Here is a 25,754-nt window from a genome sequence, read left to right as displayed (position 1 = left end):
ATGGTCTGCCACGGACCCAGACCTACGGCACGCCTGAGACTGTCGCCCAGCCTGCAAATGGCGCCCGGTCCCCTGCTAAAACAGCCGTTGATGTCACATCAGAGGGGCAAATTGAATTTCAAAATCAAGAGGTTGACACAAGCACCTTAAGTGAATCTCGCAAGTGGCTCTTATTGTTGATATTGGTATTGAGTGCTGCTCAGGTAAGTAAATACATTTGACATGTTTTAACATATGTTAATAACTTTGAAATACCTCGATGCGGCCTCGTTCTCTGCTATCATCATTTTCACTGACTAAATCCAAGAGGATCCAGCATTCAATACGAGGTTTGATCATCGTGGAATTGACAGGATTGCATGGTATTAATCGCTCTCAGACTAATGATAACTATGGACCAGCTGCGCTGTCACATTTGCTTCATTTCTCTTATCCTTAACAGATCTTTTTTTCCGCAAAGGTCATTTTCACATATGACTTCCTTGGACTCGCTGCTATCAATTTGGTCATTTCTTTCATGCCTGAATGATACTCCTATTTTATCCTTCGCCCCTTGAGCGGTGTAGCTGGAGCTGCTACGATAAACGGAAGCTCGTCTCGTCTCATACAGGCGTATACTACAAGTAAAAGCTGATCAAACGGTACAGATCCCTTTTTGCTTTCAAAGTAATTATCGTTTTTTGAAGCCGCAAGTATTTCAACCTCGCTCTTACCATTTCCGGCCTTAGCGGCTCTGTCGCAAATGTCAGGGGCCGTCTTGTCATTAGTGGTTTCTTGGGTTTCATCACTGCTCACAATCAACAAGCCGGTCAGAGATGGTTCTTCCGAGTACGTCCTTAATCATTTGGGGGGATGTTAAATCGCTGACATACGTAATTTTAGTGTAGGCGGTGATTATCGTTATTCTTCCCTTATCTTCATCCCCAAGACCGCTGGTGACCTTGCTGAACAACTCCCATCACGAGATAAATTTGAGAGACTCGACATAGCAAGGCTGTATCGTGATGCTTCCCTCAATCATCTTGCTCATTCTTCATATCACCCTCCGCACGTCTTGCGACTGGAGGAAACCAGGCTTCTTGATACCATTCCTGTTCTTCTGCTGGTCCATCTTTGCTCCAAACATGACCGTTTTGATTGTATTCTCCCTTAGTATTTAGCCATGGTGGTTAGTAAGTCATAGATTTTTCTCGTAATTATTTACTGCACAAAGCTGACACGCGAGTAGGTCAACCAGCTCTCTTTTGTCGAACGATTCATCGATTACTTCAACGAGTCTACCATCATCATTGCCACTCTCAGAGACCTTCCTCAAGGTATTCCTGTTCTGTTTATGGCGTTTTTGGTTCCGGCCATTCTCCAAAAAATCCGTAGCCCAAGATACCTATCATGGAGGGTATGATTGTCAGCGCAGCCATGTAGCTGCTCATGATTTTCAATGATGGCAAGCTGGGAAACGACTATTGGAAATGGCTCTTCCCGGCCTTTTATCATTGGGAGCGGATCTCGCATCGCCGTTGTCGATCCAGAAATGGCCTTCTTGTCACACTCTCCATGCACCTCGTCTATCCTGTCAAAGAGTTAATCTCGAAACCATCATGCATGAGGGACTAAGGCATAAGATCACTATGGTCAACAAGGCGATGATATGTTTGTACAAAGAGTCCGGACCGGGTGTGTGGGGGTGGGGGAGATAAAGGGGGGCAAATTGGTGCACACTTCCTAACACTATCCCCAGAAAGATTCAACTCGCTACAAATCTACATGTTCTTGAAATAATTTACACCCTCATGGAACTCGTCTTAAACGTCCACAGTAAACTCCCAACGATGCTACAATCGCCCGCCGATCGTCAGTGTCTGTGTTCACAATGTTGGAAAAAGAGGGGAAAACCCACCTCGAGATGTCCTCTTAACGTATCATCCATCATAATCTCATGACGCTTTTGCACGTATGCCGCCTGGTTTGTCACGTCATGCCTGAGCTTGGCGATCGATTCCGGTTCCCCAATGTTCTGCTCTAATAGATAACTCAGATTCTCCACCGCCCGCTCGAGATCTCGTTGATTATCCTCAAACAATTCCGTTTGATTGTTCCTTTTTAAACTATTCCCTGAGGTCAGTAATTTATTATACTTGGAAACAAAGGGGGATTTACTAGAAAGCCATGCAGTAAGTCCACTTAAGAGTGATTCGCGCCCGGATGACGGCGTCTACTGCTTGTTTCGCAAACTGCACTTCGATCCAGGAGAGGTTGCCTGCATCCTGCATTTGTTCCATTTTCTTCTCCGTCTTGGCATAAAATTCGGTGTCAAGTTTGGCAGAGTGCTCATGATTTGCCCATCGGTTAAAGTACTGTTGAGTATGATCATGAATATCAAGCCTTTCAATGAGAGAATAGGGGAGACTCACATGAAGATACCGTTCCAAGCTTGCACGAGACTTGGCTTGCACGTCTCGAGCGTCTATACCACTCTTCTCGTCAAATCTGTTACATTGGTACCAATTTGTGCCGTGCTCTGACCAGGGACCCATGCAAACCCAACAGAACTCCCACTTGCACTTTTTACAAGTCATGTGGCTATTTTCATTAGCTTGTACCCCTGTGAAATGGGCAAAATAGACCTACTTGCAGCCACCATTCTTTTCGATAGTGGATTGACATTTAGTGCACTCTTTAGTGTTTGCTTGTAGCCAGTTGGCAGTTTCACTGTCATCTGCACATTTCTTTTCCCAGAGTCTGACAATTTTGCAAATAACAGGGCGATGGCTCGCGGCGTATCCACACCCGAAACACAGATCTTTCCCGCACTTGCACTCCACAGTCGGTACCAACTGATTCAACATCCGTTGGGGCGCTTGAGTACAGCCAATGATATACGGACAATCCGGGTGCGGACACCATCTAAGGTTTGGAGAATCCGAGACGAATGCCGCATTCAATAGGTTATAATAACGATCCGATGTTTTGTCCCCAGCAAGCTCCTTGACCATTTCACCCTTGACAACCCGCTTACACCCGCTCTCCATGCATTGTATCCTCCCACTCTCACCTTCCTCCTTAATTTTCCCAGTCAAGTACTCGCCCCAACACGTCTTACAGAACCGATGTCCACAACCCATAGCAAAGGTGTCTTGCTGGGCGAATTTGCCTTCATAATCGGTAAAGCAGATGGGGCATTCGAATGATCCAGACTGGGATCCGGGAAGAGGTTGGGTTGAGGTGGAGGGGGACGAAGGTGGAGAGAGACCGGCAGCGAGGAGTGTAGCATCCGGTTCTGTCCAGAATACTTCTTGGAGCTTTTCAGTATTCCAATTGAAGTGCCGTAGAAGAGCGGCAGCCGTAGAGGCCGGAATGACGAGAAGAGCGGCAACTTCGTCGATCATCTTTTTCTGCATGCCGATGATTTCTTTCAAGTCGTAGACTGTGTAGTTGACATCATAAGGCTTCTTGGAAGGTGCAGCTGTTCCTATTAGCTAGCACTTGAAAGGTGCTTCACTCACTTTCTATAGTAGGAGACAACACATCAAAGTCATCCGGCTCAGATGTGGAATCTAAGATTATTCAGCATTTACCGCAAACTTCTGAAAAAACACGTACTCACCGTCCATAGCATCATCGGCGTCAAAGGCATCATCATAATCATCTTCGTAAGCGAGGTCTTCATTCTCTCCATCAGACGACATCTTAGGTGCTTCGTTCTTCTCCTCTGGAGCAGGTGGTGAAGCGACAGTTACTGTATGTGTTTCCGGAGTAGATTCTTTCTTGTTGGCGCGACGCTTTGAATTCTTTGTGTTCCTGGGAGTTGCAGCTGGAGCTTCTGGAGTCGGGGAAGGATAAGAGCGTTTACTGCGTGTGATGGTAATTGCGGCTAATGGGAAGAAGGTAGGGTGGCGTTAGTGAGTGTGCAGATGGATGTGATGTCGACGGGATGAAAGATGAAAGATGGCTAGCTGTCTTCCTGGTGTACTGCAGCTGCCTGGATATCGAAAGCGAAGAGAATAGAAGAAGAAAGAACTTATAAATCAATCTTCGGAGTAAAGAAAATACCTCAGAGTGAATGAGACAGGACGGTTAGCAAAGCCGAACGCAAGGATGATTATGTAAGCCATGTCTAAGTATCGTAAAGGGGCTCGACCATGTCTTCCCTCACTTGTCTCTCGCTTGTTGCCTTCTTTTTCCAAAAAAGAGTACCAAGGTGGTTAGCCATTGGTGAGCTGCTCGGTTACACCTTGATATTGCGTGCATTCATTTGGGACAGCTTGGCCACGGTGTCGGATGACAAGACGCACTACCTACTGGGCGCATAATAAGGCATTATTACATAAGCGGACGTGCGATCGTGACCTGCTGAGATCCACTGGTGACGCAAAATGCTGGAATTTTTTTGTATCCTTTGTATCCTTTCGCATGTCCAGTTGTCCCGATCGCTATGCGTTACAACACAAAAAGTGTATTTTGAGGCGGGTTTGTTTTTAGAGAGAGAAGCTTCAAGACAAAAACCAGGAAAAAGATGCATGTAAACTTGTCCATTGAATATACCTTACATTATTATACCTAATCAATGATCAGCAGGCCGGTAAGTATTTGAGGGAAGTGACTGACAACTACCAGGATGCCCCGTCTGCCTTGATCTTATCTAGCACATCGTACCATACCGATGCTACATTTTTGCCCTGTAGTGTCTTTGAGAGCACATCCAACGCTTCCACCGCTATTTCACGCTTATCAACATCCAAGAGCTTGGGTTCCCATCCGGTGGGCTTCAATTGACTAAAATGCAGCCGTCAGCCCGCATACATAATGCTGAGGGGGTCATTTACTGGTATACAGGACCAATGAGATCCCTCATCACCTCTTCCGCCCGTTCCACAAAGTTTTCATCTCCCAAATACTTCATATACCCCAGTAACCAATGTCTATGTTCTTCTTTTGAATCCAACAGCACCGTCGCTCGAATTTTCATTTCAAACTGTGACATGACATGCGATTCTTCTAACCAAGGTGCATTACTCTTTTCAGCCGTTGTCACTGGTGCTGACTTGGCGACAACCTGATCAACAACAGAGAGAGGACCTGAAGGGCCACCCGGCAAAGGCTGGATTCCAGCAATAGGAGGGGAGGCGATAGTGGTCCATTCATGCAAAGATGCGTCGTAAGCAAAGGCTTGAGGTTCGGAGGTGATGATGACAGGAACACCATTAGGTCGGACGGTGCATGAGGTGATCTCAAAAGAACGGAATGAAGATGATCCCGGGAAAAGAAGATGGTGGATGCTCGACGGTGGCGAAAATGCTTTGCCGTTGCGGACGTTTCTAGCAACGATATCAGCCCCTACATGTATCACAAGGGATTTTAGAAAAGCTTACATGACGCGCACTTGACAATCCATAGTTATGATTAACAGCATCTTGTCTTCCCCATGTATGTCATACACCAAGCCCGATAATTTCATGTTTAGTATCCTGTTCCGTGGTTAATTGAGTGAACCACATCAGACACATATGACTCACAATCGTCCTGCAGGGGAATACACCCGCAGACCACCATCCTCGCAAGCCGCCGCACAAAACTGTTTCGTAACAGTGACCGCCAAAGCCGCTTTCGGCAAATAATCTATCCATCTCTGTTCATCGTCTGCAAAGTAGCAAAACACATTTTTTCCTTTGGGATCTGAAGTATTGCGGGCTTCCAGATAGACGCCACGATTTCCATTCCCGATAGCTTGGGCCCGTAAAATTGATTTTACTTGAGGGTGGGGGAGATAGGCTTTTGATAGTCCGGTACCGGAAGGAGAAGGTGCCACCATAGGTGCTCGGATGATTTGGACTTCAGATTGCTGAACCGGGTGTTCTACAAGCATGCCCCTCCCACGTACACCTCTCGTAGGACCGTTATATGATCCGCTCGCCTTCCTCTTGTCCCCGGCTCTAGGTGAAGTAGCTGATGTACCTGCATTACCAGGTCCGAAGGCTCGGTGCGCATCTTCGAACATCCTCGCTGTTGACGCTTGGGCCGTCGAGGGACTGGCAAAACCTTGTATAGGTCCACTGAACGGATCAGCTGGTGGTGGGGGTCGAAGAGCTTGGTGACTTGAACTTGCACTAGGGCCAGGGTTAACGTTACCATTAGAGAGATCCACACGGCGTTTGGCTTTGCCCTTTTTAGGTTGTAGGACGTTGACATGGGTGGAGGTAGTGGTAGAGGGACCAAAGCCGTTGGTGATAGAGGCAGCGGACGAGTGAACCGCAAGGGGCTGGTGAGCCCGTTTGGGTTTGTAGTCGTATTCTCGAAGAACGAGTTCGGTCGCAGAGAAGTCGGCAAGGTCGGTGAACTCTGAGGGTTCAAACTGGATGGCACACACTGAGCCATCAACGGAGGAACCGTACAAGACATATCCGTCGTTTGACCTGCAGGAATCAAATTTAGGCCGCATTCCAATTGCAAGCAGTGCGCAGGCTTACCAGCAGAGGTCCATCAAGTCGGCTCCGAAAATGTCTTTCAATACCACCAAGGGCTTGTAAAGTGTATTTCTCCAGATGGAAATGCTAAAATCGTTCGCCCCAAGCGCAAGCATGCTGGAAGCCGTCGCTCTTCCTTTAGGTTCACCTTCGGGAAAGAAGAGGCGAGGGTTGAAAGCCTGACAATCGAGTCAACAACATAGATCACTATGGAGTTAAGAATACTCACAGCCACTTGGATTGTATTTTCGTGTCCAACAAAGGAAATATCTGACGCCCAACCCTCTCGATCAATCACCGCAGCAACAAACACTGGTCCATTCATAGCATTGGACGCTGCGATGAAAGCACCATCAGGCGACCAGCTCAATCTTCGGAAGAATGTGCTTTGCGGTGATGTCTCAAATGGTTTGGAAATGGTTTCGGCTAGTGACCAATTCTCAGTGTTCCAGATCTTCACTGTCTTATCGTCGGACTAGAGATGATGAACGTGTCAGAGTTGTTATAAACTGCGCGGCAATTTAGACTCGCCTGGGTAGCAAGGTAATTCCCGACAGGATCCCAACAAACTCCCTTAACAAATCCCTGATGTAAATCGAGTTTTCTCAATCGTTCTGTAAGAAGCGACCCTTCAGCTTGATCAAAATAAAAAGTGTAGAGGAGCCCTACCAAATGTCAAGCCATCCCAAATCCAGACGGTACTGTCAAGGCCGACGGATGCCAACATGGTATCGTCCCTTGACCAAGCCAAATCCACAACATCTGAAATACGGCATTAATGCTAAACGCCAAATGAGAAAAAGGATGTGACAGTCTCATACCTGCTACATGCCCAACCAATCGCGTTAAAGCCTTCCAGTTTTCGACATTAACTTCGTCAGAACCCCAAAGTCGACCACCTCCATCACTGCCCCCGAGCATTGATTAGCGTTTTTTCTCTTTCTATCGCTAAAAAAAGGCTCTACGTACGGATCAAGACCCCATATCATAATGACCTGGTCATCCGATCCTGTCGCAAGAAACCTTCCGTGATGTGCCCACCGCACGGACAACACAGATCCTGGCGTCTCCATCAGCAAAGTTGCCCTGACATACTCTTTTCGAAAAGATGTTACCGGTATGGGAAGACATTGTGCATAGCAGCTTAGGATTTTCTTCTTCCTTCTCTGCTTCCATGTCGAGAATAGGCAGCGTCGACCAGATCTTAACTTTATGGTCTACCAATTGAAACCAGGAGTCACATTAGTATAGAGAAACTATTGAATAAATCAACGCACCCAGGCCACCTGTGGCTAATCGAGTACCATCTGGATGTACCGAAATGCTGTAGATGGCTGTTTTGGCTTTCTTCTCCCCCACTGCAACCAAAAAGGGTTAGCGAGCACTCTTTGTTGAAAAACAACGGCTTACCGGTATGTTCCACCCAGTTGGGCTTGGTAACCTTCATAATACCCTTCTCACAGTTATTGTCTTGTGTGTCTTCCTTGAAAAGTTACAGAGGAAGGAGGGGAATGAAATACACGGTATGCGATTCACGAACTTCGCTGCAATTAGTACTCGCCGTACTACTAACTGACCGTTGCAGCAACAGCTTCCGACGACGCGACCGGCGGAGGAAGACGACGACGACGAAGAAGACTAGAAGAATCAACAATGGTGACGTGGAATTCTGACAGTCAGGCATCATCATCAATCATCATCATCATTATTTTTAATCTTCGGCCATCAATTTGATTCCGCATGCGTTAAATCAAAACAAACAACCACTTCCAAGCAGCAGTCACCAGCGAGGACGGGCATTCATAATCGTCTCTACGTTCTGCATCTCATCCCCCTGTTCTTAATTTGACCACGACCACACCCTAGCATGGTCCCGAGGAAGCCAGCCTCCGACCGACCTGGTAAACCTCCAGCAGCTAGTTCCAGCAAGATTACGCTCGACACCATCCCGGCTGCGCATATCCCGGAAAGTCTCACGCCGGGATATGTGTACGAGCCAACAGAGCGACAGCCCTTAACTCAAGAGGAACAAACAAGGCTCATACATGAAGTAGGCCGACTATTAGGGCATGATGCCCACAGGTAAATAAGATATAAGCTAACATTAGAGGTATTAGCTTGTAGGCTTCAACCCCAAAAACCTCGGTGCAGATCTTACGGAGACTGCCCGTCTAGAAATGTATAATGCGGTGACTAGTATAGACAATTGGACAAACACGGTAGCGAAGGATTCTAAATCTAGAGCCGAGCTGATTCATGTAAGCGCAAGGCCGTTTAATGAGCCTTAGAGTATGCCCTATGATCAAATAACTGATGATTTGTCATTCTAGGGTCTGCATGCTTTAGAAACTCTGCTAGAGACACATGTGGATAAAGCCTTTGATATGTTCACGTCGTGGCTACTGCGAAATCCCTTTGAGTTTTCACCCGACTTAGAAGTAGTCTTAGTGAGTCGAGTGTCGGAACCGAAGAGTACTTTGACCTGACAATTTAGTAGCCGTGGCAGAAGGGCTTAGATTTCTCCCGCGGAGAATACGTCGCGACACAACTTGGGGGTCAAGATGGGTTACAGATGAAGCTTGATAAGTTACGCACAGAGGTTGAACAAGTGAGTCTCCCTCGGCTATCCCTTGCTGTCGCGACGCTTATTTGCATCGCCATAGGCCCGATTGGTATCTCAACGTCTAGAAATTGCTGAGAAGAAGCTTGATCGGCGGATAGAAGCACTGAAACAACGTCAAGCACAGGTGGGATTCGTGAAAGAAATTATTGATTCTGCTGGTCGTACGTTCCATTAATTTAGTTAGCTTGCCAATGCTAAATTGACTTCTCTCAAAGTCAATCCTCTACCAACACGTGCCGCCCAACTTCAAACAACACTTACATCCCTCCAGTCCGCTCTCACACCCCTCGATATCATCCCCATCCCGACTTCAACCGGCTTCCCACCGTCTTCTGGCGAACATACTAAAGCTTGGGAACTCGGACGAACGGCTTATCTTAATTGGGCGTTGGGAAAGATGCTTCCTCCGGGAGAACGAGGTGGGGGAGTGGTGGGCGAAAGTGGGGATGCGGAGAGGTTGGAAAGGATTGAGCAGGAGATAGAAGAGATTGGCCCTAGGGATGGGATGGAGATTATAACAGGGTCACTCAGGGATAATAAATGAGAGATTATCACAGCGAAACTGCATTAGGAAGGAATGATGACATTTTATTTGTATTCGTATGATTATAGCCGATGTTAGGAGGACAATCATGACAAAGATACAAAGCATTACTAGGTCGATGCATCTCGCCATAGTTTACTTTCATAATGGCTCCATTCGACAGGACGGTAGCAGATGAAGGCTTTGGTAAGAAAATAAAGGATCCTTGGAACAAAAACCCTCGCGTGAAGTCAAGAATCGAAAGGAAACTGAATTAGAACGAAGAGGGCTATTGAATTGTGTCGTACAGTCCAAATAATTGTGGCTCCTCCAAAGCAGCTTGTAAGTTTCCGATACCTTGATGGGGTCGGTAGTGATCAGCAAAGGTTAATTTTCGGCGAGCCTCATCTTTGAAGTTATGTTCGCGGCTGAAATCAAGGAACCTCCCAAAGTCGAGCATTGTCCCAGTCTATGTGAGTGATGCTGCACCGTTGCCCGATCAAATATTTTACAGAGGAATGACTCTCAGCGCAATTACTCAGATTTTGGAACGCAGCCTCAGTAATTAGCCATGCAATGTTTATATATCCGCGTTTTATACAGAAACAATCCCAATCTCTAAGCTTCTGTGATATCCTCAACCCAGCTTCCCTTCTCATCAATATTCAGAACCTTGTGGTCGACCAAAACCTGCTCATCTCCGAATATTCTCTCAATCTCGTTGGCGATAGCCTCGAAGTTGTGCGTGGCAAGGGCGAGAATGGTGGGACCAGCTCCCGAAAGACAGATACCTAGGAGACCGGGATGGGAAGTGGGAGTAAGCGTAGAAAGAATTTTGGGAAGACCTGGGATCTGCACCATGTCATATAATCAGCACCGTTATGAGGATGGAAGAATTGCCATACGAGGGTCATTCGGTAAGGCTGATGGACACGGTCACCCATGGCATCGTAGATGAGGTCAGGGTCAGGCGGAGATCGAGCCAAAGCGGTGGTAAGCACGGCTAATCTTTGAAGGTTGAAGATCTACGAAGGAGTCAGAATAGAGGAGACGTCAAAGGCAATATGAATCTCACCATGTCCTTCCTAGAGTAGCTTTCTGGCAATACACCCCTAGCCTTGGCAGTAGCCAACTCAAACCTAGGAGACACGGCGATCGCCTTGATCTCCTTCGCCCATCCGAACCTCACAAAATGCCCAATACCGTGTGGGGGCTGAGGAGGGCTCTTACCCCAGTCGGGTCCGGCATCAGGGGGATACTCTGGGAGCACCTCTGCGAGAGGGATGCTGGCAGCGGACATGTCTTCAGGAGAAAGCTCACGAAGGTAAGAGCCGACGAAACCACCCATAAGCGCAGCAGTAACATTGTCCGGATGGCGCTCAACCATGAGAGCAAAATCAAGCAAACGAGATTTGGGGAGGCTGAGGTTACCAAGCAAGTCACCGAGAAGAACACCGGCAATGACGGCGGCTCCTGAGGAACCAAGACCACGTCCGAAAGGGATTTCGTTGCGAGCCTCAATGGTCACACCAGGAGGAAAAGTGGTGATACCGTTTGCTCGGAGGACATAGAGGGCTACTCTAGTCAGAAGGTTTTTATAGGGAGAGAGAGGAACGTTATCGGAGTCGAGACCGGTGTAGATGATCTTGGGCAAAGGCTCGGCACCAGATGAAACCGAAGGGATGGTGACAACGAGGGAAAGAGAGAGGGAAAGAGCGATACCGCAGACGTCGAACCCGGGGCCAATGTTTGCGGAGGTACACGGAACGTGAATCTTGTACTTGCGGGCTGGCATGCTGAGTATATGGTGGAGAGACAAGAGGGTTTACCTGCAAATGTCCAAGAAATCGGCCTGCTCGACTCGTCCAAAGCTCGCAAAGTCAATATCCCAAAGTGGAGGTCGAATTAAGGGATAATGTTACGTAATGGAACACTTTGCACACTTCGTCCGTGCTCCGCGAACTCTGGTCAGTTCGAAAGAGATACTCTACGGCAGTACCGCATAATCTGCATAAACAACCCGATTTTCAGCATCCACATAGCCACAAACACGGCAATCTACACTTTCTAATCCTGACTACCCAAGAAGAGAGAAAAAGCTCAAGATGTCTGGCCGAAAAGTGATGGTTCAGGTGTGTTATGTTGTTTGTCTGCCTAGAGCATTCCTTCTGATCATTATCATCTTGATATAGCCCATCAATATCATTTTCTCCCACCTTCAAAAGGTCAGCCTTTCGATGTGATAGGCAGTAGGAAGATTCGAAGCGCTGATGCTCTCGTTTTATAGCACAACCGTGTCGCAGTCTGGCTTTACGACAACAACGACTTCCGTATTGAAGCGTACATCATTGTGCGTCCAATTTTCAGCCCAGCTGATTGAATGATGATAGAACTAATCTGAGAATTGAACCAGGGCTTCGATGAGTTTATGAACGTGGTTTTGGATGACGCTGAAGAAGTGTACGACTGTGGTGCTAAGCCTGGAAAGGAGGTTCCCCCACGGAGAGAACTCGGTATGTTTGATCAGCGCGCAGCCCCACATTCCTTACTTTCGATACAACAGACAATGCTGACTTCTGATTCTAGGACGTATACTGTTAAAGGGTGATAACATCACTCTTATACAACCCGTGGCGGCATAAAGAAGGAGGAGAACGCCCAGTGGAATTAGAGCTGTTTGGTGCATGAAATGTAATATTGCGTTTACCCAGTATTGCTTGACTTTTATCGAGGAAAATGGAAGGTGCACGATGGTTTCGCCTGTGAATACTGAGGTTAAGAAAGAACAATGAGGATCTTCACCTGACATCACACTTGAGTCCGCCTTTTTGGACTTGTTACCGATGGACTAACAGAGTTAGAGATTTCTTAAGCGGTTGTTATTTATTTTCCTGATCTGTAGGTGATCATCCAGAAGTTTTGATCTGGGTTGACATTGCCGATGATCACATAGCGATATAAGGCGTCGTCTTCCTTAATACGCATGGAAGAACGCACAGCGATCGGGACCCTTTCGATCGGGACCACCCTATTCTTCGAATAAAAGGCGTAATGTCATGTTACATCATCCAGAAATAGATCTAAAGATACATCGACATGTCCTCCATTATTGCCAACTGCCAAAGCAAATACAACTTCCTGGGCCGCCACCCCCCGGCGCATTACTGTATAGTACATAATGACTCTTCACTCAACTTTGACGCAGGCTTGGTTGTTTCTTTGGGTAAGAGCTAAACGCCGGTCAGCAAATCAATTGATTAATCATGTTTAATCGGGTCACTCACATTCACCATCCTCGCGTGCATGGGCATTAATACACCGCCGGGGAAGGAAGTCCCTTCTGGGAAGTACCTGATAATTTGAGTGTCAGCCTACGCTAATTGAAAAACAAGAGCGATCACGTATGCTTACCCGCCATATCGCACGACTGTCATAGGCTGCATGGAAGCTCCAAGAGGGAGAATCGTGCCCGCAGGAACATAAAACCCCTCACTACTTTTCTTCAAGATATTATCCAAGCAAGCATCGCCGTTCTAATAACTGGTCACTTCTGACATCTTGCCACTCAAGACTTTTCGTATGTTTTCGGCTGAGCGTACTTACGAATTCTAGATGAGTCCAGCTAGGCTTCCACTCTCCTTCTTTGAAATAATCTTTTTCAAGGGTCTTGCCACCAAACAGCTCTTCGACCGTTGCAGGGTCACTTTTACTTAAGTACTCTTTACGCTTCGCTTTCGACTTTTCTTCCTTGTTACTGGCTGACGAGCTCGATGGCATAATCCTTATCTTGGGATCTAAGGATTCCTTGAAAAAGTCTAATGGGTGACCAAAAGGTTGAAACACCCATTGATGGGTTTAGCCGAAATACGGTGGGCGAACGAGTTGTAGACACTTCCTTTCATGAGTAACTTCTGCACTTTGAACGCTTTTCCTTTGCTCTCCCCAATATTTAACATCCTTTATCCTTCTAAAGCAGCCGTTTGTCAAGCACTTGAAAGGGGTTGTTTCCGAATACAAGGATTTGATTGAGCATCTCCACGACCCGCAAATTGGGTACAAGAATATGACGTTGCCATTCCCCGAAGGGCTGGGAATGAGTATTTATACCAGGAGAAAAGTGTGTTTCGGAGGGAATCATAGGATGACTATGCATCCAAAACTCGAAATGAAGTAATTATGAATTGTATCGCAGAGACAGTTTGTATCAAGATCGGTCGGAAGAATACCAAACGTCATGACGAGCAAAATGAAATCGCCGCAAATGATCCAATCAGCTTTACGCGACGCGATTGTTTGTTCACCTACCTTTTCATGTCCTTCTAAATATTTTCAGAAAGAAAACAGCTCTATACCAGCCAGTGCTGGTCATCAATGCCCCATGATTCAACCAGTTGCAATATTGAATCCATCCACCTATACAATCTCCGAGAACCACCTCCTTGCAGAAACGACGCCGTTACACCCGCATTGTTTATCCCAGTCCATGCGGTTCATGAAGGGTTAAAGCACCGCAAAGTGCGCCTTATTGGGCAGTACGTGATGTATCTCTTTATATAAGGCAGGTTGGGGGAACACGACACTCATCGGTCGTGGGCAAAAATCAGAATATTGCATTTCAACAACCGTAAAGCCATCCTCATTATCACCTCCCACCCATCCGCTCCCACGCCTACACCCTCTCCCACCCAATCACCTACCCTCATCGCCGACATCTCCATTCCACTTTTGGCAAACTCCCCATCAGCTCGTGATGTAACGGATGTCCTCGGTTCTGCAGTCTTCTCGCGCATGTCAAAGTCGTTTTTGCCGCCGGAGCGTGAAGAGGATAAGAGGATGATGCGGATGAAAGGTTTGGTAGGAAGAGAGATGGTTTCGATGAGGAGAGGAGAATGGGTGAACCTTGTTGGATGGTTGGAGGATGGAAAGGATGCTGTCAGGAAAGTGGGTAGCACTCTTTATTTTTATTTTTATTTTCTCTAGAAGAGATGGATTAGAAGTGAAGGAGCTAAAAGCTGATTTGTAAGAGCAGATCCAAACACTTGGTCCGTATGCTCCGCCGCCACCTCTTATCCTCGAAGTGATCCATATATCCAACTCTCGACCCTTCCCAACGCCCATTCCAAAGTTGAGAGGAGAAATGGACGGATGGAATGGGCAATTGACTGCCATCAGTCCCGATACGCCCAAGGCAGCTATCAAAGTGATGGCCAAGCAGACAGCTGAAGGACTTGGGGCAAACCAGAATGAAAGTTGGGACGAGGTCACGCCCAAGCCGAAGAGAATAAAACAGACAAGCAGATGATAGCATTCAACAATTTTGCCTGACACAATACGATTTCACCATCTCATGTTTGTTGTAAACATGCATTGATATCCATCTATATCCGAGACCGGTCCCACTTGATAGACATAATAGTCACAATCACTGTTGACCAACTTGCTTCACCTCCACAGGTCCACCTCTACCGCCTGGTCCGGGTGCGCCAATCTTTGGCGGTAAGACGAGCACGCGGGTGTTGCGTCGCCAGAATGTGATGAGGGTAGCTGCCAACCCTGCGGGGTTATCCTACATCCAAGAATTCAGCTGGAAACTTGACATTTTATTTCTCTTTCCTTTTAGAAAGGTAAACATTTACGGACCTCGTGCAGATAATGCCCTACATCCGACATGACTTCTAACTGAAATTTCCCTTGCCTGTGGAACCCGCCAAAAGTCAGTTCATGAACTGTCTAAAACTGACTCTTGCTGTCACTAATTTCATTGCAAGTGACCAGAGACTTACATCTGCCCAACCATCAGTTCGCGATCCAATCTCTCCTGACCCGCGAGAACTAACAACCTCGCGCATTTGGTGCTTAAAAACCTTTGACTGAGACCTTTGTACCATCCTTCCCAATATGGCTCTGTCCCCAAGAGGTCGGTACGCCAGACTTGTTTGCCTCCAGGGCTTGCGCTAGGGTCAGATGAGGAGGAGGAGGGGGCGGGGACGATGATGTGTGGTACAGAGACACGGGCTGATTCGACGTTGCGGATAGAGTTGGATGTTACGCTTTGTGGTATGTGGAGTATGAGCAATGGGCGGGTTATAGGAAGTGGAAGACGTACTGCCAGTAAATAGCATCTATGACTGAACGGAAAGATTCTGGGCGTTTGGAGAGGATAGACTTCATTAGTGGGAGAGAATCAACCGCCGTACCTGTCCGTAATGTTGGCGCTTTTCTGCTACGCAAGCAAAAATTTGTACGCTACCTTCTACAACATCGAGAATGACAATACCAGGGATGGTGTATCCTTTTCTCTGCAATTCTGGAGCAGCACTGACTACTGGTGCAGCGCCCATTGAATGGCCTAACAACTGCCCGCGCCTTTGAGATCAGCTGGAATAACGGGGCATGGAAAACGATGTAACGGACGATAAGAGACGGTGATTCTCTCGGATCAGGGAACAAAATTTCAATAAGAGCCATAAAGTCGGATAGAAGGGTGTCATGAGATAAATCAAGCTCCAGTTTTGGGTCGTTCGTAGACGTCTTGCCTGTCAATTCGGCATTAGTTTGCGTTCACGCTTCGCGCTCGGAAACGGCATACCATGTCCCCGACAATCAAACGCTAATACACCCATCTCTCCATTACTTTTCACCTTCACCTCTCTAGCGAGGGGTGCAAAACCCAGTCCGCTCGCCCCTCCTCCATGATGACAGACCAGGTACGTCCCATGTTTATTCATTTGCTGCTGTGTCCTCATCCCCGAAAGACCTGGGAGCGTTCCAGCATTGGCAGATGGGATTGATGGGCTAGGGGGTGTAAGGTAGACTCGAAAAGTGCAAGGTGTGGAAGGTGGTTGCACTTCGGCAGCTTGGGCGAAGAAGGTCGATGCGGAAAGAGGAGAGTAGTCTTGCGTATCGTGCTTGCTAGGCCCCACGGTTCTGCATCCAGGCGTCAGAGAATTTCCTTTCGGACGATATTTGGTCACACGGAACGTACATAGGTTTGAGCTCTCCAATGTTGTCGAGTTGTTCGTCTTCCTCGTCAGTCTCTTCGACAAGTTCAGGTTCGTCGGCCCATGGCGCTCGAGTGGGCGGAAGTTGGGGTAGCTTGTTCAGCACTGATTTTCTGAACATGTCGGACATTGTGTGTTGATGTATTATCCTCAAGAAGGCCAGATGGGTGGACAAGTTCAAAGTGAACAGGTTTGATATAGAGCTTCATCTGCTATATCCACAACAGTTGCAGCAACACTATAACGAGCAAACTCTACGGGAGAATACCGGACTAACCTCCACCAAATATAGACCATTTTATAACTGATCCTGACGTCATGGGATTCCCGAGCAATTGTCTAATCAGTTCTAATGATGGGAGTGGATTTCGTAATCTGGATCTTTGTTCCAGTTACTCCGCCAGCGTCATTTTGTAATGCATTACAAAAACCCATCGAACCCCCGTCGCTTATGTTCCCACAAACTGTAACCTATGCTTGATTTGTTGTATCCTATGGCGATTCAATTCAGAATTCACATCTTTGATTATCTTGTTCTAACAGTACACCCATCTAGCAACATTCCCAACTGTGTGCGATGAGCACGCCCATGCCTATCACGCCAAGGAAAGCCTCTTCTGAGAAGACGTCCAGTATGTTGTGTCCTGGATGTCAGTATGTGGTTCTGTATCTGACTCGGGCGCAGAACTGTCCACAAGTACATCTTCCAACCCGAACCTATCCTCATCTGCCCCTCCATCTGCGCTGTACAACTTTCGTTTACTCTCCGCGCTCCGTTCCGAGGATGCGTCAGAGGTACAACAGTTTTTAAACCAACTCAAGGCGGCTGGTGGGGCGGAAGAGCAAATTGAGAAGGCTGGGCAGTTATTGGGGATGGCTGTACGGGTTGCCAGTAGTGAGTCACTCATATAACATCTGAATACAATGATTGAATGATGCTTGGGCGGGTAGTCCCGGTGATAACCTTAATCCTCAATTCTCCCAACGTCCCTTCACCAAACCTCCCCACTTCTACAGGAACATCTTCGACGCCTTTACATGTCGCCAGTGAGCTGGGACGTGTCGACATTGTCCAGTTACTTCTATCTGATCCCAGGATTGATGATACCATCAAGGATGATCGTGCACGTACGCCTTTGGAGTGCGCCGCCTCCCCTGAAGTTGCGTCCGTCATTGAAGAATCCCGTGCGCAACTTCAGAGCAAATATGTGGCTTTGCTCTCTCGATATGTGTCAAGCCCTCTGAATTCTCCGGGTGAGAGCGCTGCTCTTGCAGAGTTCTTGGATCTCCCAAGGTAAGTCTGACCACAATGGACAACAGTTCAATATTAACAAGGCGTAGGGTGGGAGTTGTCAACTTGAATGCTCTGGATGGAAGGACTGGGACCAGCCTGCTGCACGAAGCTGCTCGGTAAGTCATGCATATATCGTATGAAATACTAATTGCAATTGGCAGACGACGAGACCTTCGGCTGGTAGAACTCGCAGTCAAGAAAGGCGCGGATGTCTTTGTAAGGGACAAGCGTAATAAGAGGGTGCTGGACGGCGAAAAGAATGCCGACGATAGAATCAAAATGTTCTTGAGGCAATGTAAGTTTAATTCATGTGCATGAGTATGCGCTAAATAGCTTCAAAGTCAATAACCAGGACAGTCTTGTCGAAGCCAAGTCTGACGGTCGACCTCCTGATCATCGTGGATTCCTCAGCAAATGGGTAAACTATAGGAGCGGCTGGCGTACCAGATGGTTCGTCCTCGAGAATGGTGTACTTAGTTACTATCGTGACCGCGAAGACGAAGCCATTGCTTGTCGAGGCTCAATTGCCATGGCCGTCGCCACTCTTCACACTTCCTCTGATGGGACCCGTTTCGAACTTTCCTCCAAGGTGTCTTCTGCCGTGCCCAAGTTTATTGTCAAGTCTGTGCACCGCGCAGAGATTGCACGATGGGTTCAGACCATTAAGCTCAACATCGAGTACTACCAAAATGGTCCAGGTGTGGAAGGACAGGGGAGTGGCCCTCCTTTACCTCGAAGAAGCGCTAGTCTTAAGGTGCATGACAAGGCTGCTACTGCGGTAAATTCGCTACCACCTTCGGATCAGTTTTTAAGCCCTACCCTTCAACGTACCGCTACCAGTCTTAGCGGTGCCAGCATTGGCAGCGTTAAACCTCCGTCCGAAAGTAGCAACATTCGAATCACTGGAACTCACCCAGAGAGTCTTGCTTATGAAAAGGACGATAGCGATCATAGCGAAGATGAGGATCAGCCGTCTACAGAGGTTATTCCTTATGAAAATGCTTATGAACTAGGCGTGCTCAATATCAAGGAGCAAATCGACCTTACCCTCCAACTCGTCGACTCTATCGTTGTCCCCCCATCCGCTTCTCCTCCTTCTTCCGATCGTGGCACATCCATCTCTGCTCGCCAAGCTGCCGTCAAAGATGCTTTACGCCAGTCCCTCTCCACCATGTCCAGCCTTGTCCTCAAGCAAAACGCCATGTCACACGACCGCGAAAGGTACTTCACAAGCCGTATCCAGCGAGAAATCCAAGCTCGTCAGCTGTGGGAGGAGAACATGCTTACTATTGCCAAACAGCAGGCAGAGTTTGAGCAGCAGCTGAATGATGCGGCAAAGGTAAATGAGAAGAAGAAGAAGGCGCTACGGCAGGCGAAGGGGGTGTTGGCTGGTTTGAGTGGAGTAAGCATGCCGACTTCTCCTGCGGAGCTTGGAGAACAACGTGCATCCATAGACCAAGGTATCCTGGAACCTCCCCCAACAACGGGAACCGGCGAGACACTCTCCTCACCTTTTAAGACGACATTCACATCTGCCGGTCCCCCCATCTCGAGCACAACACCCACCGCGCCATCAGGACTCTTATCACCTCCCTCAATTCCCAACATCAAAGAAGCCCACGATGCAATTGTTGCCGCCGAGTCTGGGGACGAGGACGATGATACCGACGAGTTCTTCGACGCGATTGAGCAGAATCAGTTGCCGAATTTAAAGCTTTATGATTCTATTGCTCATCCAGAGAGGGAACTTCCTGGGACGCCGGTTACACCGGGAACCCCTGGTATTGGTAGGAGAGTCGGTGTGGTGACCGGTGCTAGTGGAGAGGCTGAGGAAGATGTTGTGCATGGTTCGGAGCTTGTCAGGCAGCAATCTGTTCCCGCAAAGGGTACGATTGAAGAGTATCTTGCGAGAGAGAGTTTGGAACCGTATCTGCATGTGAGGCACAAACTGCCTATTGACGATGACAAGAGACCTTCTGTGAGCTGTGAGTTGCTTTTTTATGTAGATAACATACCGGAAGAGCGGCGGCTTACCAGCAGCAAATGTGATAGTGTGGAGCATTCTAAAGAGTTCTGTGGGCAAAGATCTTACAAAAATTTCCTTCCCTGTGAGCTTCAACGAGTGCACTTCGATGCTTCAGCGAATGGGTAAGTCAATCACGACCTCAAACATGTGCACACCACATTAAACCTCGTAACCTTAGCGGAAGATATGGAATACGATGCTTGCTTGACTGTTGCTGCCTCTGAGAAAGACAGTCTCCGTCGTATAGCATTCGTTGGTGCATTTGCGATGAGCAATTATAGCTCAACTATCGGGCGTATCGCCAAACCCTTCAACCCTCTCTTGAGCCAATCATTTGAGTACGCCATTCCAAACAGGTATCGATACATTTCTGAGCAAGTTTCACATCATCCTGTACGTGACTCGCTACTGTTGTTTTACCACATCGCGTAAAGTGGCTGACAGTATACTGACTGGCATAGCCTATCTCTGCGTGCTACTCTGAAGCACCCAAATGGAAGTACTATGGCGAAGTTGATGCCCAGAACAAATTTCAAGGGCGCTCCTTTGAGATTCGACCGACTGGTGTGGCCCATGCAGAGTTGATAATTCCCCGAGAATGGGTAAATCCGTCCTTGGAGTATCCTGATGCAGGTCCCGAGTATGGGCCTGGCTTGGTGAAGGAACACTACTCGTAAGTGTCATTGTTCAACCATTGTATGCAGCCTGCTGTGCTTGGAGTGCTGCTGATGAAGTACTCAATTCAGATGGAAGAAGGTGACGACGAATGTGTCGAACTTTATCATGGGATCACCTATTATCGACCATTATGGAGATCTCGTTGTTAGTAAGTAGCTTTCTCTATTTATTTTTCAAGGGGACAGAAGGAATGACCATATGAACTAGCAAATCACCGAACCGGAGAGACCTGCACGCTTACGTTCAAGCCGCGAGGGTGGAGAGGTAGAGATGCATTTGAGATCAAGGGTAATGTCAAGGACGCCGATGATAACGTCAAGTGGGACATCGCTGGCCGTATGTCCCTTCCAAGTTGCTTATTATTTCCCCGAATAAGACTAAGACGCCGTAGGATGGGACACTCAGCTTATTGCGCGAGAGGCTAGCGCCGAGACTCTTCCTCTTGAATCCGACATGAGTGTGAATCAGGCGCAGAAGGAGTACATTTTGTTGTGGAGGAATTCTGAGAAGCCAAAAGCGCCATTCAATCTCACACCTTTTGCCATCACGCTGGTAGGTTCACTGAGAAACATAAAATATAGACTGATACTAACGCTTGTATGGCTACAGAATGACATTCCCAAGGGTTTGGGAGAATATCTTTGTCCGACTGACTGTAGGTTGCGAACAGATCAAAGAGCGTTTGAGAACGCGGAGTATGATCGAGCTCAGGGGTAAGTTCCCTCCATACCTCATGCCTCGTCAACACGTCTGACCTCTCGGGCTTAGATTGAAGACATTGAACGAAGAGAAGCAACGCAATACGCGTAAGCTTCGCGCTGAAGGCAAACTTCCACCTCACGAACCCAGGTGGTTCAATGCAACTGTTGATGACGACACATGCGAGCGCTTATGGGAGCCTAAGAGGGCTGAGAATGGGGAGGTTGCGTTCTGGAGTGTCAGGGAAAAGAAGAACTGGGACGCTGCGGGAGTTGAGCACATTTTTGCCAGTGATCAGAAATAGTATAATAACAGGAGTTCGTATATCCGAAATTGAATTATAAATCTAACATTTTTGGTATATATTTATTTAGCTCCTTTATTGACGTTGCAAAATTGTCATGGATAAGGTGTATCTATCCCAAACATGGGGAATTATCATGAGACGGCTACAACCAATTCATAACGAGCTTAAATGACCAAGGTATTATAATTTTGTGTTTGTATGGTATATACTGTATGCAGCTAAAGCAACATCGAACAGAGTGCATATGTATCAACCCAAAACATGATCATCACCGCCTTCCCCTGCCGCAGGGAACCTAAAGCTCCTCTTCAATTCACCAAGATCAAATTGCAAATGTGGGTTTGATAGATGTGGGCCTGACGAAGGAGTTAGAGAGGGAGTCATCGGAGCGGATATGGATGAGATAAAAGGTGATGCCAAAGAAGGCTGCTCGGTTTGAGCATCAGTTTTTACTGTCTTCCTGTATTCTCCTTCAAATTCAGGCTCCTTCATTTTCCTGATGACATCAATGACTCCCTCAAGCTCGCTGACTAATTCTCCTCCCCTTTTTCTCGCATCTTCGTCCTTTCCCAACTCAGTCACTCCCAACAGATCTTCAATGTTTACGCCCTTCGCCCTCGCCTCCCTCATTACCTTGATCCTTTCTTCCCTTGTCATGCCATTAAGAATAGTCTTGGCTCGAGGTAATGGTGCCGACACTGACTCAAAAACAGTATCTTTTCCTGGAAGGGGCAATTGGTCGAGAACCAGGGATGACTCGTCATGGTGGGGTGAAATGGAGGGATGTTCGGCGAGGTGGATTTTGTTGATAAACGACTGACGATCTGTTTCGGGAGATGTGCTTCTAGATCTGGACGTATCTTCCCATGCGCGCAGGAAGTCAGGCATTTTCGGTTCCTGCGCCTCTTCGCTCTCCTCTCCGACTTCGTTATTTCCGAGTGTCTCTTCTTGACAATGCTCGTCCATCCGATTGGACACCTCTCTCCCTCTCTCCCACTCCCTAATGACCTCGCCTACACTCTCTCTGACTTTAGCCCACCTCTCTGAAGTTTCTCCTTCGCCCTCTCTTCCGAGTGTGGATCGTAAGTTAGCGAGCTCACCCCATACCTTCACAATACTCGATGACATCTTGTCAATATGTTCTACCAGTAGCCGTTGGTCGCTTGTCTTGGGAGCGAAATCCCGCTGTTGATCATTAAGAGTTGTCGGGAAAGGGAAGATGGCTTCGACGGTTGATATGCCCATATCGGAGAAACCAGAACGTCCGCCGACCAAATTATCTAGCGTCTCTTTGATGGCCATATCCTTTCTCACCTTCCTCAAGACATCTTCCACGACTTCGCGTTCCTCCTTTATTTTTCTCGACAGCTCCTCCAGGGTACTATTGACCTCGTCCCAGTACATACCGTTCGGCTCCTCGAACCTCAATCCCAGAAGGCAGCACGCCATCCGCCGTCTTTTGAGGTGAATGCCCAAAGACGATGCTGTAAGCGCAGGAGTTGTAAGCGGCGAGACCGAATTGATTCTCTTTAGTGCCGTCCTTGATAGAGGAGACGATACAGAAGCAAAGGAAGAGCGCTGGTTAGGAGGGAAACCGTCGGGTAAACCAAGACCGATATCGACTGATCTCAAGTCTCGATTAACAGATGACTGTCTTGCGCGTGAGCCTGTTGATTGTGCTGATCTTAGTGTTTGCAAATCTGATATAGGCATACTTCTGGTTCGCGCTAGATCGGCTCCTGGCAGATGATCATTTTCTGAAGAAGGATAATACGGCATGTTTTGTAAACTTCGCCTTTTTCGTCCTAGGTCATCATCGGATAATCCAAGAGCTCGAGCGGAAGATTCTGTCGGACGGATAGGAGATGAAGGGAAGTCGGTTTCAAAAGGAGAAGGGAGGAGGGAAGAGCTGTTGGTTCGGGAACGATAGGCGAGAGGAGCTGTTCGGAGAGGTATCAGACCGGTCTCACTGACTTGAGACAAGCGTCTTGCGAGAGGGGAAGGGATGTGTTTGAAAGATGAGGAGATCGGGCGGCGTTTGGTGATTGGGGTTATGGGAGTTGTGGGGGTGCTCATGCTTAACTCTGGGGACGTATTGGGATCAGGAGAAAGACTGTTCCGTAGAGCTTGCACCAAAGTTTTATCACCTTCTTCGCTTGATTGGGCCGAAACAAAGCTATTATCCGCATCCTCATCGGCTTCCATGATTCTCCTTTCATGGCGTATATTTTCTGGATTCCAAGACTTCCTGGTCGCTATACGTTCCTGGCTGGCTCGCTTTGAGAGTCGCGGGGTCCGTTCTGGTATCTGAGTGAAACGATCATTGGGGTCAGGCATAGACATGATAGACATGTGTTGAGAACGACCAGAATGGCCGTACCGCCGTAATGAACCAGGCGGAAAGATTCTGCTGGGAGAAGGGGTTGATAAAGGTCGTATAGGGGTGCTCCGGGGTGAGGATACTGTCTGATCCGCTTGCTCACTATCGTTCGAAAGAGACTCGTTTGCCCTTCTTCTTGAGTAAAAAGAGCTTCCAACGACGGGAATATCGTACATCTCTCCTAGAACCCCGAGCTCGTTTCGGTCTGTCATCTTTAACAGAGTCGATGTTGCTGTTGCGATGTGATCTGTCATGTTGTCGGTCAGACGATGAAGGGCTAAGCGAAGCTCGTAAGGATTGTCTTCAGGCTCCGAATCAGGTTGGAGTATCTCGAGAGATGACATCATGGTGGCATTGAGAGAATCGGACTGAGCAAGAAAAGTCGTTAATGATGAGAGGGTTTGATCTTTTGGGGTTTCTGTGAAGTTTGCGGAAAGAGATGGTGACTATGAAAAGCGTTAAGCCAGTCTCTCAAAACTTGTCCTGTGCATGAATAGCTTACTGAAGTCGGGGTCCCGTGATACCAAACATAACTTCCCACGACCAGAGCAAGAACCAGTAACAACCCCGCAGATTTCACCACACCTAACCCCATCACCAAACCGACCAACAGACATGCGCCAGCGGCAGGGAAATCCCATCTTTCTTTCCCTTTCCCCATCCACTTCCTCATCTCTCCAGGCCAATCCAACTTTATCGGTCCCGCATCGGCACCTGATACACCACTTAGGCCCGGCACATAGTCTTTCTCCAGTAACCCGGAGGAGCAGATCCGATATTTAAATTGTTCAGCAAAGGTGTCTTCTGGTGCCCGCGGTTGCTCATAGACGCCAGGAAGAGGAGGAGCACTAGGTTGCTGACGGTGCTTCGTAGGCGCAGCTTGGCTTTCAACCTGCAACAATAGTTGATGTCAGCAACTGTGCAATATTGTTCGCACATCCATTGGCCATACAGTAACTCTATGACTCAAGCGCTTTTGACCCCCGCTACCAGGTTCTAACTCGCCCCCCAAAGACTCGCTTAGTCGCTTCTGACCCTCGAGCTCATCTACCAACAGCCATCAGCTTCCAATCGTCTACAATGCTCAGAGCCACATGGTCAGACCATCGCTACCAGTCCGCCTGATACTTGGCAGTCCTCGAAAAGGAAAACGGACACGCACCCCGGAAGTAATCATCCAAAGGTCCGGAGTCTGGCACATGAGTTGCCATCTTCAATTATCGACTGTAGGACTTTCGACCGGCCCCCCAAATACGCGGAAAGAGGTCGTTTAGTCGTCCAAATATCGAGATCCTGATTATAGAAGGATGCTGGGTATGTAAACAGGCCTAAAGTTGGCCATGAGTAGCGCTGAAAGCCGATAATACGGAATATAAGTCGATATATGCCTGAACACCGGTTTGTTGTTGATAGAGTGGAGATGACAAGAGTGACAGCGACAGTTTCAGCCACGTGTCTCGATTTCCCACGGTGCGATTTGCTTGGGCTCGGGCGGCGGTGGTGGGTTACCTCCGCCTGGACGACTGCAGGCACAACAACAAGAGGCTACACAACTGCAAGCTCAGCAGAGAACAAATCGGTAGGCAGACGGGACCTGGGATTGGGAGCCAACTGATAGTAAAGTCCGAGTTAGGTTTTTGCTACAAATAAATTCGACCAGCAGGGTTTGCTTGCTGTAAATATTCAAGCTTTAGAATGTCTTAACCTTTGTCCCAACCTCGTCATCAGTGCGTTCCAGCGCTTCGTCGCTTTCATTTATTTT

The 25,754-nt window shown here is 47.8% G+C and overlaps 11 protein-coding genes and 1 non-coding gene; 6 read left to right on the top strand and 6 right to left on the bottom strand.

Annotated features, from left to right (window-relative positions):
- Positions 1 to 398: 398 nt before the first annotated feature.
- On the top strand, positions 399 to 2,127 carry CNAG_04160. 2 transcript variants are annotated; one of them, XM_012196237.1, is made up of 3 exons: positions 399 to 828; positions 888 to 1,172; positions 1,229 to 2,127. In XM_012196237.1, exons 1-2 carry the CDS (start codon positions 816 to 818, stop codon positions 1,151 to 1,153), a joined length of 279 nt encoding a protein of 92 aa, XP_012051627.1. In that variant the 5' UTR covers positions 399 to 815; the 3' UTR covers positions 1,154 to 1,172; positions 1,229 to 2,127. The 2 variants fall into 2 exon arrangements, with proteins under 2 accessions (XP_012051627.1, XP_012051425.1); XM_012196035.1 differs by having other exon boundaries at positions 883 to 1,172.
- Positions 1,581 to 4,160, bottom strand: CNAG_04159 (ariadne-1). XM_012196236.1 has 7 exons: positions 3,605 to 4,160; positions 3,504 to 3,554; positions 2,629 to 3,463; positions 2,412 to 2,580; positions 2,158 to 2,354; positions 1,898 to 2,105; positions 1,581 to 1,832 (listed from the first exon to the last, which is right to left on the bottom strand). Exons 1-7 carry the CDS (start codon positions 3,684 to 3,686, stop codon positions 1,803 to 1,805), a joined length of 1,572 nt encoding a protein of 523 aa, XP_012051626.1. The 5' UTR covers positions 3,687 to 4,160; the 3' UTR covers positions 1,581 to 1,802.
- Positions 4,161 to 4,231: 71 nt separating this feature from the next.
- Positions 4,232 to 8,073, bottom strand: CNAG_04158 (protein HIR1). XM_012196235.1 has 14 exons: positions 7,872 to 8,073; positions 7,739 to 7,819; positions 7,577 to 7,678; positions 7,431 to 7,521; positions 7,283 to 7,368; positions 7,131 to 7,223; positions 6,993 to 7,075; positions 6,691 to 6,936; positions 6,465 to 6,640; positions 5,514 to 6,410; positions 5,370 to 5,465; positions 4,824 to 5,315; positions 4,606 to 4,773; positions 4,232 to 4,557 (listed from the first exon to the last, which is right to left on the bottom strand). The coding sequence occupies exons 1-13, from the start codon at positions 7,906 to 7,908 to the stop codon at positions 4,608 to 4,610; spliced, it is 2,646 nt and encodes an 881-aa protein (XP_012051625.1). The 5' UTR covers positions 7,909 to 8,073; the 3' UTR covers positions 4,232 to 4,557; positions 4,606 to 4,607.
- Positions 8,074 to 8,190: 117 nt separating this feature from the next.
- On the top strand, positions 8,191 to 9,773 carry CNAG_04157 (kinetochore protein Mis12/MTW1). XM_012196034.1 has 6 exons: positions 8,191 to 8,511; positions 8,579 to 8,719; positions 8,792 to 8,908; positions 8,959 to 9,069; positions 9,125 to 9,245; positions 9,300 to 9,773. Exons 1-6 carry the CDS (start codon positions 8,329 to 8,331, stop codon positions 9,626 to 9,628), a joined length of 1,002 nt encoding a protein of 333 aa, XP_012051424.1. The 5' UTR covers positions 8,191 to 8,328; the 3' UTR covers positions 9,629 to 9,773.
- Positions 9,774 to 10,120: 347 nt separating this feature from the next.
- CNAG_04156 (homoserine kinase) lies at positions 10,121 to 11,456 on the bottom strand. XM_012196234.1 has 3 exons: positions 10,683 to 11,456; positions 10,513 to 10,632; positions 10,121 to 10,459 (listed from the first exon to the last, which is right to left on the bottom strand). The coding sequence occupies exons 1-3, from the start codon at positions 11,400 to 11,402 to the stop codon at positions 10,226 to 10,228; spliced, it is 1,074 nt and encodes a 357-aa protein (XP_012051624.1). The 5' UTR covers positions 11,403 to 11,456; the 3' UTR covers positions 10,121 to 10,225.
- A 139-nt stretch (positions 11,457 to 11,595) lies between these two features.
- CNAG_04155 (small nuclear ribonucleoprotein E) lies at positions 11,596 to 12,623 on the top strand. XM_012196233.1 has 6 exons: positions 11,596 to 11,739; positions 11,800 to 11,832; positions 11,895 to 11,957; positions 12,021 to 12,120; positions 12,194 to 12,505; positions 12,561 to 12,623. Exons 1-5 carry the CDS (start codon positions 11,713 to 11,715, stop codon positions 12,247 to 12,249), a joined length of 279 nt encoding a protein of 92 aa, XP_012051623.1. The 5' UTR covers positions 11,596 to 11,712; the 3' UTR covers positions 12,250 to 12,505; positions 12,561 to 12,623.
- Positions 12,624 to 12,647: 24 nt separating this feature from the next.
- CNAG_04154 (hypothetical protein) lies at positions 12,648 to 13,763 on the bottom strand. XM_012196232.1 has 4 exons: positions 13,211 to 13,763; positions 13,019 to 13,140; positions 12,892 to 12,958; positions 12,648 to 12,837 (listed from the first exon to the last, which is right to left on the bottom strand). The coding sequence occupies exons 1-4, from the start codon at positions 13,382 to 13,384 to the stop codon at positions 12,769 to 12,771; spliced, it is 432 nt and encodes a 143-aa protein (XP_012051622.1). The 5' UTR covers positions 13,385 to 13,763; the 3' UTR covers positions 12,648 to 12,768.
- On the top strand, positions 12,676 to 13,796 carry CNAG_12822. Its single transcript, XR_001046101.1, has one exon. It is a non-coding gene; the product is annotated as a hypothetical RNA (non-coding RNA).
- Positions 13,797 to 13,902: 106 nt separating this feature from the next.
- Positions 13,903 to 15,001, top strand: CNAG_04153 (hypothetical protein). XM_012196231.1 has 3 exons: positions 13,903 to 14,139; positions 14,212 to 14,548; positions 14,637 to 15,001. The coding sequence occupies exons 1-3, from the start codon at positions 13,979 to 13,981 to the stop codon at positions 14,907 to 14,909; spliced, it is 771 nt and encodes a 256-aa protein (XP_012051621.1). The 5' UTR covers positions 13,903 to 13,978; the 3' UTR covers positions 14,910 to 15,001.
- CNAG_04152 (protein phosphatase methylesterase 1) lies at positions 14,879 to 16,846 on the bottom strand. XM_012196230.1 has 8 exons: positions 16,593 to 16,846; positions 16,197 to 16,534; positions 16,022 to 16,143; positions 15,858 to 15,963; positions 15,714 to 15,804; positions 15,391 to 15,657; positions 15,248 to 15,302; positions 14,879 to 15,173 (listed from the first exon to the last, which is right to left on the bottom strand). Exons 1-8 carry the CDS (start codon positions 16,736 to 16,738, stop codon positions 15,030 to 15,032), a joined length of 1,269 nt encoding a protein of 422 aa, XP_012051620.1. The 5' UTR covers positions 16,739 to 16,846; the 3' UTR covers positions 14,879 to 15,029.
- Positions 16,847 to 17,008: 162 nt separating this feature from the next.
- CNAG_04151 (oxysterol-binding protein) lies at positions 17,009 to 21,847 on the top strand. XM_012196033.1 has 14 exons: positions 17,009 to 17,240; positions 17,294 to 17,503; positions 17,560 to 17,902; positions 17,950 to 18,018; positions 18,064 to 18,197; positions 18,244 to 19,887; positions 19,955 to 20,050; positions 20,107 to 20,321; positions 20,390 to 20,601; positions 20,675 to 20,754; positions 20,814 to 20,942; positions 20,998 to 21,158; positions 21,216 to 21,319; positions 21,375 to 21,847. The coding sequence occupies exons 1-14, from the start codon at positions 17,186 to 17,188 to the stop codon at positions 21,607 to 21,609; spliced, it is 3,687 nt and encodes a 1,228-aa protein (XP_012051423.1). The 5' UTR covers positions 17,009 to 17,185; the 3' UTR covers positions 21,610 to 21,847.
- On the bottom strand, positions 21,745 to 25,709 carry CNAG_04150 (hypothetical protein). XM_012196229.1 has 4 exons: positions 25,155 to 25,709; positions 24,945 to 25,039; positions 24,495 to 24,884; positions 21,745 to 24,438 (listed from the first exon to the last, which is right to left on the bottom strand). Exons 1-4 carry the CDS (start codon positions 25,201 to 25,203, stop codon positions 21,862 to 21,864), a joined length of 3,111 nt encoding a protein of 1,036 aa, XP_012051619.1. The 5' UTR covers positions 25,204 to 25,709; the 3' UTR covers positions 21,745 to 21,861.
- Between the last annotated feature and the right edge of the window lie 45 nt (positions 25,710 to 25,754).

This window comes from Cryptococcus neoformans, chromosome 9 (genome assembly GCF_000149245.1).
Source record: "Cryptococcus neoformans var. grubii H99 chromosome 9, complete sequence".
NCBI classification, from domain to species: domain Eukaryota; kingdom Fungi; phylum Basidiomycota; class Tremellomycetes; order Tremellales; family Cryptococcaceae; genus Cryptococcus; species Cryptococcus neoformans.
Note: the sequence above shows the minus strand (reverse complement) of the source record. Positions and strands in the feature narration are given on the sequence as shown.